At 54.9% G+C, this 13,756-nt stretch overlaps 1 protein-coding gene across 1 annotated transcript; it reads right to left on the bottom strand.

The window, feature by feature from the left end:
- Positions 1-3,340: 3,340 nt before the first annotated feature.
- On the bottom strand, positions 3,341-11,976 carry LOC34620425. The gene is made up of 13 exons (XM_026337537.1): positions 11,747-11,976; positions 10,368-10,473; positions 9,690-10,049; positions 9,260-9,587; positions 9,133-9,178; positions 7,856-8,824; positions 7,204-7,353; positions 6,550-6,896; positions 5,517-6,361; positions 5,164-5,393; positions 4,780-4,903; positions 4,031-4,216; positions 3,341-4,000 (listed from the first exon to the last, which is right to left on the bottom strand). Exons 1-13 carry the CDS (start codon positions 11,974-11,976, stop codon positions 3,341-3,343), a joined length of 4,581 nt encoding a protein of 1,526 aa, XP_026193322.1.
- Positions 11,977-13,756: the final 1,780 nt, after the last annotated feature.

The following is a 13,756-nucleotide window of genomic DNA, read 5'->3' as shown; positions in this document are numbered from 1 at the left end:
GGTGGCCCAATAAAGGCGCAGATGCGTCCAGAGCAGTGTGCACTGGAGTTTAGTGTCGGGAAGCGCTAGGATGAAGCACCCCCTGATCAACAAGAAATGATTATTGAATCTGTGTTGCGCAGTGTAGTTTCCGCACTTCAAAAGAGTGAGGCAGAGTCTCTGCGGGCGGCTCAGTAGAGCAGAAAGAGAAGGCGATTCTGAAGGTGCAACACCTTGGAGTGGCTCTGCAGCTGGATCTTTATTGGGGGACTCAATTGATTGTCTGGCTGAGAAACGGAAGAACTAAGGAACTAGAAAGGAGGAGTTGGCGGATGTGCAAAAATAATGACGAGCTGCCAGTGAACCGTAGACCAACTGGCCGTCCAACGCAAAGTATTAAGTTCATCCTCGGGTTAGCCTTAAGTCATGTACCAAGCTCCCACTGCATGGAGATGAGGTTGAGAAGCAGGCAAATAACGTGTCGAAACAAGGGTGCAATGCACGAAGCGGCCAGTGCTGTTGGGCAAAGCCTGGTGGTGGTACGTAAAAGGATAGAAGGTGGCGCATGTGAGACAACTTTCGGTTTCTTGACACGATGCCCATGTTGTAGAATATGTCGATGCCTTTCCTCGGCAAATTACTTAGAAGGCTGCACAAATTAGTGTTCTACTTGGCATTTGATTCTACAGACGCCTTCTTACAAATTCCCATCCACTTTGATGACAGGCACAAAATAACATCCCGCACTTGCAAAGCTGAGTGCATCTGTACGCATTTTAGATCTGTTAACCTTTCAGCAGCTTAAGTGCGAAGACAGGCTACTTAAAAATGATTGTGATCCTATTGAGGAGTATATGGCTGATTGCATGGACCACGTCATGCTATTCAAGTGATTCGGTCCAAAACACACGCAGCACTCGTGTGCGTGCGCTTCAGCTGCTGCGGGACGTGCACTGATATGTGAAGGCACTCAAATGCTCAAGTGTTCTGGTAACACCGCTGTTTTGGTAGGTCTTGTTTTGACGGCAGGAATGGAGCCACATCCAGCAAAAATTGAGGCAATAAAGGCATGGCTTCTTCCCTTCGGGCACTTGTCAGGATGTTGTAAAGTTCTGTGGACTTGCACCTTAGCACCAAAATTTCATTCCTGTATTTGCTCGTATCTTTGGTCCTTTAGCTGGTTTACTGAAGGAATCAGAATCTAGGACTTCGACAGAGGAGGCTGCTGCCGCGGCAAGGACGCTTGCGGGTCGCTTTACAGCTTCTCCAGTGTCCGCTCTGGCCGTTATCACCGTCAGGTCTAGCCAATAGCCGATGCCAGTGATGTACTGACCAGCACTGTGCTGTCCCGTTTCACAGGATACTAGTTCTCCAAAACACCAAGTTTTTGCTGGTTATTTTTATCGTGGCACCGAAGCTGAGCATCCGAATTAAGTGAGATTAAAGGAATTTTATGTGGTGAATTGGGGCGTTAAAAAGTGCCGACATTGTTATGTGGGCGTCAATTCGTTGTTTAGATTGACTATTAGCATTAATTGACCATGAGAAAATTTCAAGAGTCTGATGACCTGAGAGGCGCTCCAGCAGTATGATTTTCACTAAGGTGCACTAGCGGCATCACCGACGCGATAGCTGACGCGCTTTTTCGACACCTAGCGGTTCATCATTGTACATGGAGGCTCTCCTTGTGCGTGATGTTTCGCGTTTTCTATCTAAATCGCACGAGCCGCGTTACAGCTGCCTCCCTCCTTGCCCCACTCGTTCGCGATCCGCTTTCCACGACAACAGGAAAGAAATGAATCCATAGCTCTTCAGAGCAGCTATGCCGTTCCCGCGCAGTAGCTTTATTGCATACATGCACAGCGTTGTATGATCTAATGCCGTGGTGTCATCCCTGGTTTGCAGAGGTGAAAATCGCTGAAGCGCAAAAGCGTACAACTCCATAGTCACTAAGTGCAAGCGGATCCAGAAGTAGCCAAGTAGATTAGCATATTCTGTTTTGCTGCCGTGTCTGCTCTTTTTACCTATTCTCTCAGATTTTTATTTTCAAGGACTTGCCCTATCGTGTGGCGCTATGTCGAAGATGTCCCGAGAGGGACACTTACTGACAGCCTCGACGCAAAATTTATGTTATTGAGTGTTGCTCAAATCAACCGCCGCCTTCCCCTGCCCGTGCTCTTCAGTGTTGCAGACATGAGGGGAGAGGGAGCGCTAGAGTGCCCACTGGTGTAGCCTGTAACCGCCCTTATCATTCACATCTAGTTGCCCATAGCATCTAGCGCGCATGCACAGATATGTACGAACAGACAAGCCACTTGGTCAGTTTCTTACTAAATCTTGGTTAAACATAACGTAGTGTAGTGGAACGCTTGTACGTATTGCTTAGCCCCCTACATACCGCGCTTCCCTCAATGCAGGATTAATGCTCGACGACGCCTTGAGCATGGGCCCTGTTGCAGATCATGGAGGGCAGGGGCAAGTAGTGCGGTGTCTGAAGCGCCGCTGCCAAGATCTGGGATCCCCTCAAGGCCAGGCGGGCACAGCATAGCACGCATTCAACCCCTTTGTATGAACGCTTCAGCTCTTCGAGACGTACATGAACTCGAGAGAATTTGTCATCCACATACGGATTATCGGCAACCTACGTGTATTCCTGAGAATAGAAGAGCATACAAGCCAACCTCATTGGACTCTCGTTCACACGCACACGGGTTCCACCCCTATGAGTCCCAGATAAAAACGTATGTGCCACTGCAGGTCATGCGCAGATTGATAATTGCATTCGTGCCCGAATACGGATGAACCTGAAGAAACGTTAATGCGTTAGACACCTCATCCGCAAGCTGTTGTTCGAGGAGACTTTACGACGGGCTTCGTCTGGTACTGTTTCAGAGGGATGCTCCCATGTCTTTAGAGCCATACAACTGAAGTTGCAAGCAAACTACGTGCTCATCGAATCACTAGACTGATCTGCGCAGTCGCGCGCCATATTGGACTCTGCTTTCATGCCCAAGAGACGAGGTGTGTGTCCACTAGGAGGGCCACAGGAAGATAATGGCGAGCGCGAGATCTCAGCTAGTCGGTCAGTAACCAAATGAGCTTGTAAGGATTAGAGAGAGAGCGCACAGGAGTGAAGGCGACAGAAAGGAGGAAGTGCACAGAGAGCGGCAGACGGCGAGCGTCCGATCAAAAGGCGTTAGACACTTGGAGGTAGGGAGTTCTCTAGAGAAAGCTGGAAAGTGCTAATGCCTTTGAACCCTAAGCCGAGTTCAGGGAAATACAAAAGGCCCCCTTCTACCTCGAGCTGCCTCTTTAGTCTGCTCTATGGTACAAATCCTCTTGAGATTAGAGGTTGCCCACCTTAGGGGTCAAAAGAGAGGCGTAAAGCCCACTGCCTTTCCCCTGGTACGAGCAAAACACGAATGTTACCGAACAAGTGCAGCACAGCTTCTCCCCCAAAAGGCACTCCGCTTAGGGGCCCAGCAGGACCGCGTAGCAACTGTGCAGTCGCCTCATCTACAGGAACTGCAGGCGTCCGCTGATGTGGCGGCTGCTGCTGCTGAGACACCTCCGTTCTTTCCTTTTCTTCAGGCGGTGCAGCCACCGCACATGATGGCAGACGGCGCACGCGGATGGAGCGAATGCAGTCATCTCCTCCGACGGCAGCAGGAGCCGTGGCTCTCCCGCTGTTTTCATCTGCAAGTGCAGTAGCAGGATCTCGCAAGTCTGCATGACCTTCGTTACATGAAAGCAGCTCCAGCCCGAGGGTTGAGAGGCTGTAGCTGCGAGCCTGGTGCAGAAGCGGCACAAAGAGCTGCAGCGCAGGCTGCGTGGGTGTATCCTCTTCTGAAGCGGTGGCAGAAACAAGTGCAACAGGCACGGAGGCCCTGCGCCTTGCATCTTCACTGCCCCCAGAGACGGATGCTTCCTTCGCCTCTTTGACTCCGTCATCGTGATGCGCGTCGGTTGTTGCACTGCTTCCTTTGGTTGTTGCACTGCTTCCTTTGGTTGTTGCAGACGCCTCCCGATGTCCTACTTGTGGCAGTGCCACTGCGGCTGCTGCCGGTGTGTCTATACCCCAGTTAGACGGAACGTGAATGTGCGCGATCGAGGCGTAGCCGTACGCGAGGCCTCCTGGGTGGGCTGCCTTGAGATATTCATTCAAATACCACGAGGAAAAGCTCAGCTGCGCATCCTCCGCTCGGCGCTTGTTGCGGTTACAGTGGTGGCAGATGGCCTGCAAAAGGGAGGTGCACATAATATCAGGAACAAAACGACCCGTTGGACAGGCATCAAGACGGGTGGAGGTAAAAGGAGGGGATCCTGTCGACACAGAGATGAGTGCAGCAGCACACAGCCAAAAAGGCATGGATACTCGGGCAAACGCGGAGCAAGCAGCGACGTTCATGAGAGTGCAAATGGAGGAGAAAGCGACAAGAGATACGACAGCGAGAAGGCGGAAAAGCACGACCTGGGGCAGATGGAAGGGCGTACTGACACAAAGAACGAAATGTGGAAGAGGCTCAGCACCTCTCTACATCGCCGCATGCAGACGGGCACGCAGCAGGCCCCAGCCAGCGTCATCGCATCAGTCAGGGAAACCTTCCAGAAACTACAACCGTCGTGCACTTAGCAGGATGACAGACAGCGCCATCCCCCATAACACAAGGAAGGCAGTAAAATACGGAGGAAAGCATCAAGAACTGTAGCAGCTCAGCGTCACAAGAAGCAACAGACACATGCGCAGGTGGACTACCGGCAATGGCACCGTAGAAACCGATGCAGGAGCAACCCCCTTACCTCCAAGTCGACGAGAGGCTCCATTCGACTTCGCGTTTTCAGAATTCTGTGGACCATAATGTCCGCGTAGCGGCGAATGGGTGAAGTGAAGTGGAGATACACAGGAAGGGCAAGACCCCAATGCCTGCAAAATCACGGCGACAGCAGCAGCTCCTGCAGCAAGTCCACCAACACTCTCAACCGGCGACAGCGACCACTATCGCAGTATTCTTCTTAAATGCTTCTTCCAAAGGCCGGAGAGAACACTGGGAAGACGCGTGTGAAGAACCCCCATAGCTACGGCAGCGCAGCATGCCATCCCATGCAACAATGCAGCTGCAGTTGCAGCAGCAAGAGCCGAACGTGCACCGTCATTCAAGCCGAAAAAAGGCAACAGCATCGTACGCAGCTGAGAGGGGTTTGAACGCAGGGGAGGCGCCAACTGCATATGAAGACGAAACGCCTCCAGAAGCTTCACAAGCGGCATTCAGACTGTCGCTGCATGTGCTGCTGCTGCCGAGAGTTTGAGCAGCAGTCGCAGCAGCAAAGGGCCCAGCCGTTGGTTGTGCGACAACGCTATGGCTGGGAATGTACTCCGCAGGGAGCAGCTCCTTGAGGCAGGCAAAACAAAGAGCCTGCGTCACAGCAAAGTGGGCAGCATCCAATGTCGGCCTAAAGAACCCTGGTAACTGCAACAGCCGCAATAACACCCTGCATCCAAAGACACTCCAACATCGCCATCAAAGCTCGCGACCTACTCCAAAGGCCTGGTGACTCATTCGAGAGGAGCAGAAGCTTAACAGCTCCCCCAAGCCAGGAGTAAAAGATTCAGAAGAAGAGGCACACGACGCATCGTCCTGTCTGTTGTTCGCCTCCCTTGCAAGAGCGCTTGCTGTTACGTCTGTGGCAGCAGCAGCAGCCGCAAAGGTGGGAGATGTCTTTGCGTTGTTCGTGTGAACTGGCCTCATCGCATCGTTTTCCCTTGCCGTTACAGAAGAAGGATCCCGAGACGGCTGTTGTTGTTGCTGCTGCTGCTGTTGCTGCTGCTGCTGCTTCCGCTGTAGAGAGAACCGAAACTCATGCGCGAGGGTCGGTCCAATAAGCTGCAAGACGCGGCGCGTCGCCTGCGAGTTGCTGCTGCCGTGCCGCCTCACGACTCCCCCAAAGACCATAGGAGAACTGGCCGTTGCAGCAGACACAGAAGCAGTGTCTCCTGCCTGCTGCTGCTGCTCTTCCTGAGAGACTTCAGCGTCAAACTGTCCAGCAAGAGGCCCTTTCTCTGCCCGGATGGCACCAGCATGAGCAGGCGCTGTTGTTGTTGCTGCTGCTGCACTCCTACTTTCGCTCACAATGCGCGCAGCAACAACATGATTGGCTAAGACCATTGCCTCCTCAATCATCGCATGAGCCCATCGCTTGTCCTCTCTGATGACTCGGAGGCGTAGAGGACGCCTGCTGGGGCTAGTACTGCTGCTTTCAAGCCGCTCAAAAGTGATACTCCAGCCGACAGAAGAGTTCAGTGTCAGGCTTCCGTTTTCGCTGCGCAATGCACAGCGGTTTGCAGCCAGATGATGCAGTAGGAGCAGGTCTTCAGCGACTCCCCCTGTGCACACACCAACCCCCCAAAAAACGAGTCCGCAGGAAACACAATGCATGCGCAGATTTCTTTTCAAGTTGTCGCCATATACGCTGGTCACCTGCCCATACCAGTGGTAAAACGGCCTGCAGGCTCCTTCAACGTAAGGGAAGCACCAAAACTTCCGCAGCAAAGCAGACGCCATAGGAGCACACCTGGAATTCCATGCCGTGCCCCTTCTTCTCTGATAATGCCGATCACGTCAGCAACCTCCATCAGCGAGAACGCAGCTCGCTGCAAGTGCTGCTGTTCGAGCTGTTGCAGCAACACCTGCAGCAGCGCGCGGCTGCCATCTGCTGACGGCTGTTGCTGCTGGGCTCCAACGAGCTGTTGCAGGTTGCTGGCAGAGAGGAGCCGAAGCAGCTCAGGAGACACCAGAGGAGACATATGGGGAGGCAGTTGCTGCAGTTGCTGCTGCAGGAGAAGCCGCGAATGCCGCCCCAGCATGCAGGAACAAAGCGACTCCAAGAACTCGTCAACCTGAGAGTAGGTCAGACGAGCTCTGCGGCAGCAAGAAGCACAACACGCGCACGATCTGCGAAATGCAGCGTGCTAAATGCAGCTTCTGTGGCCGCCTTCGAGAGGCAGATGTAAATGCTGCAGCACCCATGACTTCGCTCGACTTCGACAGGGCAGCGCGTGCCTAGCAGCAGCAGCAGCAGCAGCAGCCGACCACAGGAAAGGCTGCAGTTGAGCAGAAATAGCCATCGGTGCAACACACACACACTACTAGAACCCGCCACTGACCAGCTGCACAAGGGGTAGAAGACACGTCAGCAGCAGCAGCACCAGAGAGCTTGGAGGCATACCCAGACTGAATGAGGGTTCCTGTTTCTCCCGCTTGCAAAATCGAGCCATCATCAGCGATGCGGCTGAAGACGGACCGCGCAAGACGAGGCACACCAGGGAGAAGCGAGCAGACATCCTCGCTCAATTCCCTGGGTAGCATCGGATACACCCTGGAATCAGTAGCAGCAGAAGTCGCAAACATGCGCAGAGGCAGCCACGCCAATAACAGCTGCTGATGCGGCAGGAGACTGAGCACACAGCCTGAAGGATACAAGGGTAGACGAAGCAAAGAAAGGAAAAGCATGCTGCCGGGCGGCCCTTCAGCGCGATTGATGCCAAAGGGCGAATGTGCAGCACCCGCGAAGGAAGAGTACTACGGCGAAGGGCACGCACTGAAGTCAAGTACGGCTTGTAAAAAGCCCAAACCATACCCGCCAGTTAGTATGCAGGGGAGAACGTCATGCTCCAAAACGCAACAGGCAAGGCCAGCGGAGGCATCCGTGCGGCAAAGCAGAGAGAGAGACAGAATGCAGGGATGGCAGGCAGGCAGGCATGCATGCATGGCAACGTGGAGAGACAACCAGGAGAGGTGTCTACGCATCCTGCCTTTCCCAGCACACGAGAAACGCGGAAACAATGCCAAACAAAAAGAATTTCTGCATGCAGCCCCACTTGTTATCCAGGTAGATGGATGTGGCCCTCCGGCGTGCCTCTGCGTCCAGCAGCGACCCCCGCGGAACGAAATGTGAGACGTCTGCAACATGCACACCTAGCTCATACTCCATGGTCACTGGAGCACTGGCTGCAAAGCATTCTGCAGCCTTCTTTCTACTGCCATCAGCTGCTGCCGCAGCAGCAGCAGCAAGAGCAGTAGCAGAAGGCAGTCGGCGGATGCTGATCGCGTCATCAAGGTCTTTCGCTGTGGGGGGATCAATACTGAAGATTCTGAGCGGGAGCAGCCTGCAGGCAGCTGCTTCTGTTGCAGCGGCCGCTTCTGTGCACCCTGTTGCTGCCGCGTCTGCCGTGGCAGATGCTCCCGATGGAAGCAGAGGAAAGAAGCTTGGCCTCATCGGCGGGCAAGCCGACGACGCCGTGCTGCTTTCTGCACACTGGCGCTTCGGAGCTTCCTCCTCGTGTCTCTGGAAGGCTGTTCGCGTTTCCCGCTGCTGCCTGCAATCAACGCGCGTGTTGCTCTCGATGGCTTGCTGCAGCCACAACGGGTTCCCTGTGTCTGGACACCTGGCATGCAGTCGTTGCCGCAGTTCTGCGTACACCGCGGGGGAGAAATCCCTGAACTCTAGACCTGTCAGCTGGACTGCCGCATCTGCTTCTGCTGCTATGTCTCCCTTGATACCAATAAGTGACACTTCTGCGTCCGCTGCTGCAGGAGCCGTGTTGTGCACTGGCCAGTCGCCTCTCCGCAACAGCACCAGCAAGCTCTGACTATCACCCGCGAGAGAGAGCAGATACTTGGCAGCTTCTTCCATGGGGTCGAGCTGATGCTGCTGCGGCTGCTCCCTCTGCGTCCTGTCGCCTTGCGGCTCTTCTGGGCAGCTTGCTTGCTGCTGCTGCTGCTGGTGCTGTTGCACTGCACGGAGAAGCGCCAAGAGCGGCAGTCGAAAGGGTGGCAGCCTGCCGTCCCTGCGTTGCAAAAACCAGAAACACAGACCGGAAGTCGAGAAAAGATACCCACAAACAGCCGAGATGCCAAAATGGGGAACTTGGAGACAGAGACGCTTGCAGGGTGCTTCAGGGAGGCAAGAAAAGAGCAGCAGCACATTTCATAGCACACACTGGGAGGCCGTAAGGGCATACGGCTAGGTGAGCGAGACAGCATCAGGGTTCAAACATTCAAACAAGGCAGCATGATGTATCCGCGTGAAAAACAAAACAAAAAAAGCCGAACGCCAGACACAAGCAAGGGCTCCAGATGCTAAGGCGCTCCTTACCTCGGTTGTGCCTTCACTGTACATGCATCCTCTGCTAGTATGCTTGCTCTCGCCTCCTGCTGCTGCTCAGTGTCTGCTTCCTGCTGAAGTTGCGACTGCGGCACTTTCGCTTGCTGCGCTGGAAGGCCGCGCTGCTCTGTCTGCTGCTGGAGCTGCCGCTGCCGTTTCAAAAAACGGCGGATAGATGCAGCATGCTGATGTGGCTGTACCAACGCGAGGATCTCCTGCGACACCCCAATTCCTCTCTCTTCAATATAAACGACGCGGCAATTCAGTTGCTGTTGCAACAAAGCCCCTTCTTGGTGCTGCTCCTGTTGTTGCTGTTGTTGTTGTTGCTCCTGTTGCTGTTGCTGCTGTTGTTGTTGCTGCTGCTCCTGTTGCTGTTGCTCCTGTTGTTGCTGTTGTTGCTGTTGTTGTTGCTGTTGTTGTTGATGCCCGCTGCTCCCACGAAAGACCTGGCAGCGGCGTCCTTCCGTCGGCATCTTGCGTGGAAATGTTTCTGCTGGTATGTCTGCTGGAGAGTGCACTGATGCTGCTTCTACGCCTGCAATGGCTGCCTGCCGCGGTGCTCCTGCTGGGGAGAAATCTGCCTTGGCAGCAACATCTGTTTCATTGGACACGGCCGCTTGTCTCTCCGTCACACAATACACTTCCCTGCAGAGAGTGGCTGCACCACTGTTCAAATGCTGCTGCTGTGGCGGCTCGGAAGCCTGTCGCTGCAGAGCTTTCCAGCAGACTTCCTCTGTAAACGCCCTCGGAAAGAACGTCGCAATGACTGCGTCCCCGTGCAAGGATCTATTTCTGGCTACAAAGCCCCCGATCTCAAACGCATGCAAAGTCTCTCGAGTTGCCGGGTGCACGAAGACTCGAAACGGCGCGCCAATGGCTTGAGCTTCCGAAGGGCGAACAAGCAACAGCTGCAGCACTCGCAGCACAGGACGGCGCAGCAGCGACACCGACTCTTCGAGCAAGCATTTCGCAGCAGCAGCAGCAACAGTCCCACAAGACGAGCAGCCACGAAGCCTCAGGAAGAAAGAAGACACTGCACGGCTGCAGCCGCAAGAAACAGTGCATGCAGCTGCAGCAACGCATCCTGAGATACGTTCGGAGGTAAAGCCCCCTAAGCAACTGCAACAGCAGAAGCACGGACGGCGTCAACAGCAAACGTAGCTGGCAGCAGCAACTCGACAGCAGAAAAACAGCGGCATGGCGGCATGCGGGAGAGCGGCCCTTACTGCTCTCGCCGTTTTGATTGCTGGAATGTGCATTTTCCCTCTCACTGCAAAGCCTGCCACGACTGCCTTTTCTGCTGCTGCCTTGGACCAGAATGGCTCAAACAAACTGCCGCTCCTCCCTATTACAGGCTCTGACGCGGTAGAGGCTGCTGCTGCTCCTGCTGCTGCTGCTCCTGCTCTCGAGCACTGACGCTTGCTGCTGCTGCCAAGGCGCTGATGGCGAAGCCTTCTCGAAAAGCTCCTTTCGCTGCGGGCTCGCGGCAGCAAGACAACGGGCTTGTTTTGCTGCTGCTGCTGCTGCTGCTGCTGCTGCTGCTGCTGCTGCTGCTGCTGCTGCTGCACAGTCCGGCGCGGATGGTGGCTGCTCCTCTGAACTGCTCGTTTACGAGGTCTCCAAAGTTCGCCTCTGCGGGAGCGTGTGCTGCTGTTGCCGCCACTGCTGCTGCTACAACTGCAACGACTACTACTGTTCAGCCCAGCAGGCGCACTGTCTCGAGACGCTTTTGCTGCTGCCGCTGCTGCTGCTGCCCATGCCTTCGGGTGCTCCTGGAACTGCTTAAGCAGCTGTAGGTACTCTGCCTGCGTCTGTTGCTGCCGCCGCTGCCGCTGCAGCTTTCGCTGAGAAGCAGCGATTCGCTTCCGTTGCTGTTGCTGCAGCTGCTCCTGCTCACTGGGGATGCTCGGTTGCCACGAGCTTCGCAGAGGAGTGACTTGCTGCTGCTGTGCCTGCTGGTGTTGCTGCTGCTGCTGCTCGAACTGCTGTGGCTGAGGCTGCAGCCGCACTGCAGGAGGGGAACATGTCCACGTATTGCTTGCTGGGTGCTGCACAAGAGGCACACGCCAGCCGTCCTGCAGCTGTTGCTCTTGCTGTTGCTCTTGCTGTTGCATGAAAGGCTGCTGGCGCTGCTGCATCAGCTGTTGCTGCTGCTGTTGCCACGCGCAGTAATGCAGCTGCCAAGCGATTTGCTGCTGAATCTGGGCTTCAATCTGCTGCTGCACTGTCGGAGCGATGAATGGCTCCTTGAGGTGCTGCTGCTGTCGGTATTTTTTCTTTGCTGTGGGAAGTGCTGATGCCGCTGGTGTACTTCGATCCACTGGGCTTCTATGCCTCGCTCTGGAGAGCTCTTGCTGGGGTTGCCGCTGTTGCGGCTGATGCAGCAGCAGCTGCTGCTTCGTCGGCTGCTTTTGCTTGTGTTGCTGCTGCACGACGCCGCGTGAAAAGCTTCCACACAAAGACTCTCCCCCTGCATGCGATGCCGCTGCTCCCGTATCGGCTGTCTCAGCTCTGGTGGGTAGGCCTTCCGACTCCGATTGATGGGGACGCCTTTGTGCTGCTGCTGCTGCTGCTGCTGCTGCTGCTGCTGCAAGTGTGGTGGCGCAAGCCTTTGCTGCCGGCTGCTGCAGCAAGAGACGGCCAGAAGGGCCTCCAAGGCAATGCAGTGAAAGCAGCATAGTTGCGACTGGTCTTGGTAGTGAGTGGCACTATTCTACGCTCCTTACTTCTGTCGGCGCTTTGTCTGTCCGCGTCGCATCGCCTGCTGCCACACCTCCTGCTGCCACACCTCCTGCTGAGGAAGTGCACTCCGTGATGCTGGACAGGGAGAGCCATGGGAGCTCCTAAGCCTCCAGACGGAGTTTCATGAGCGCTGGGTGCAGCACGAGCCGACGAGAAGGAACGCGCGATGACTGTCGTGCCCTCCCTATGAAGGAGAGACGGGGGACGGGGGGGCAGAGAGAGGAAGAGTCTGTTAGAAAGTTGCTGCTATCCTTCCTGAGACTCCCCGCGAGCGAGGCGTTCCCAGGAAGAAGCCAAGTTTCCTGTCGCGCCGTTGCTGGAGGGGCCCCTGAGGAATACTTGGGCTGGGGGGCCCCCCGGCAGCGGATATCCACTGAGAAGAAGACGGTGTTCAGGATCGGTGAAGAAGCAGGAGCACACAAAAGCTGCTTTCGAGGGAGTTTCTTTCAGTGGGCTGGGGGGAATAACCGCAAGGATGGGCAGTGTGGCACCCCCTGTCGAACCAGGCCCTGCCTTCGGCTCCGGCTGCTGCATGCAGGCTTGCAGAAGCCGCTATGGCAACATCTCTCCTACGCCATTCGGCGAGCATACTTCTTCAAGCAATGATCTTTTATGCAAGGACACGGATAAAGAGAGAGACACAGATGCACTCGGCTACAGATGGACCAAGATCTCAACAGACACAGGGGCACAGATTAACACCGACGCAAAGGTTTGATCTTCGCATGATACTCAACCGTGTCCACCCCGAATCCATCTACTCTTTTCACAGAAACAAAAAAGTGCCTTGATGACGGACTGTCGACTTTGAGGGTGGCCCTTAGCCCAGTACCCTTCGCAGCATCGACTTCCCTGAATCGACAATGAAGCCTTTTTGAACACGCGATGGGTGGTTACATGGAGCCTTTCTGGGGCGCGACCCCCCCCCTCCGTGTTTTCATGAGCCGCCTTTCTTTGCGAAAGGCCTACTCGCTTTCTCAGTCTCCGTGTAGCTATCTGCTGCTGTTGCCCATTGCTTCTATTTCTGTTCCTATGGCATCCTATACGTGTACTTGCCTCTGCCCATAGGCGCACCGCTTTGGTGCTTTATTGTGGAAGACATCGGGCTTCCCTCACAGCCAGCGACTACCATCGATCCTCCCTCCTTGCATCCTTGGGGAAATCTCCCTGCCTCTCTTGTGGTTGCCGCTGCACGTCTGTCTGTTCTCCGCCGTATGCGTGATCTCTCAGTGTGCTACTCTCGGAAGACAGTCTCTCTGCCACTGCTCTCCGCACCAAGTTTTCATGGGAGGCCTCTTTCCGAAGGCCTCCCTAGAAAGCTTGCAAGGAGTTCCTCTCGTCAAGCGACTTCTGACGTGCGTGTGTGAATCTTGATCCATGTGTGTCTGTCGCCTGTGTCACTGTCTGTCTCTCCCTCCATGTCACTAAGCCCAACAGCAAGCTGCACCCTCCACCGCAAAGCGTGCTTCCAACCAGGGGCCACGAACGTACAAAGAGAAGCGAAGAACAAGGCAGATGCCTCGAACTTTAATGTTATTACATTATGCGAACCGCACGTAGATACAGCCGATACCCCTGCTCGGCTTTTGGGTGGCTAGTGGAAAGAAGTTCTTTTGCCGCACGAACGTGTGCAGCCACCATATACCCCCACTCACCTACGCCTGTGTACGGCAATCCGAGCATTCTCTGCAACCATGCATATGCTCGATGTATTAAATATCTGCTTGCATGCGTATTAGTCCGTCCGTTGCCAACGGGCAGCAAAAGCAGCTTAGAGTGCGTGCAAATGTACCCAGATTATTGGGTACTTTGGAAGAGCTTGCAGCTCAAGTACCCCCCCAAATTCTGGGCATACATCCACAACGGCTTCCAA

Source organism: Cyclospora cayetanensis, unplaced genomic scaffold (assembly GCF_002999335.1).
Source record: "Cyclospora cayetanensis isolate NF1_C8 unplaced genomic scaffold, CcayRef3 CcayRef3_contig_19, whole genome shotgun sequence".
NCBI lineage: Eukaryota > Apicomplexa > Conoidasida > Eucoccidiorida > Eimeriidae > Cyclospora > Cyclospora cayetanensis.
This window is presented reverse-complemented; position numbering and strand designations above follow the sequence as displayed.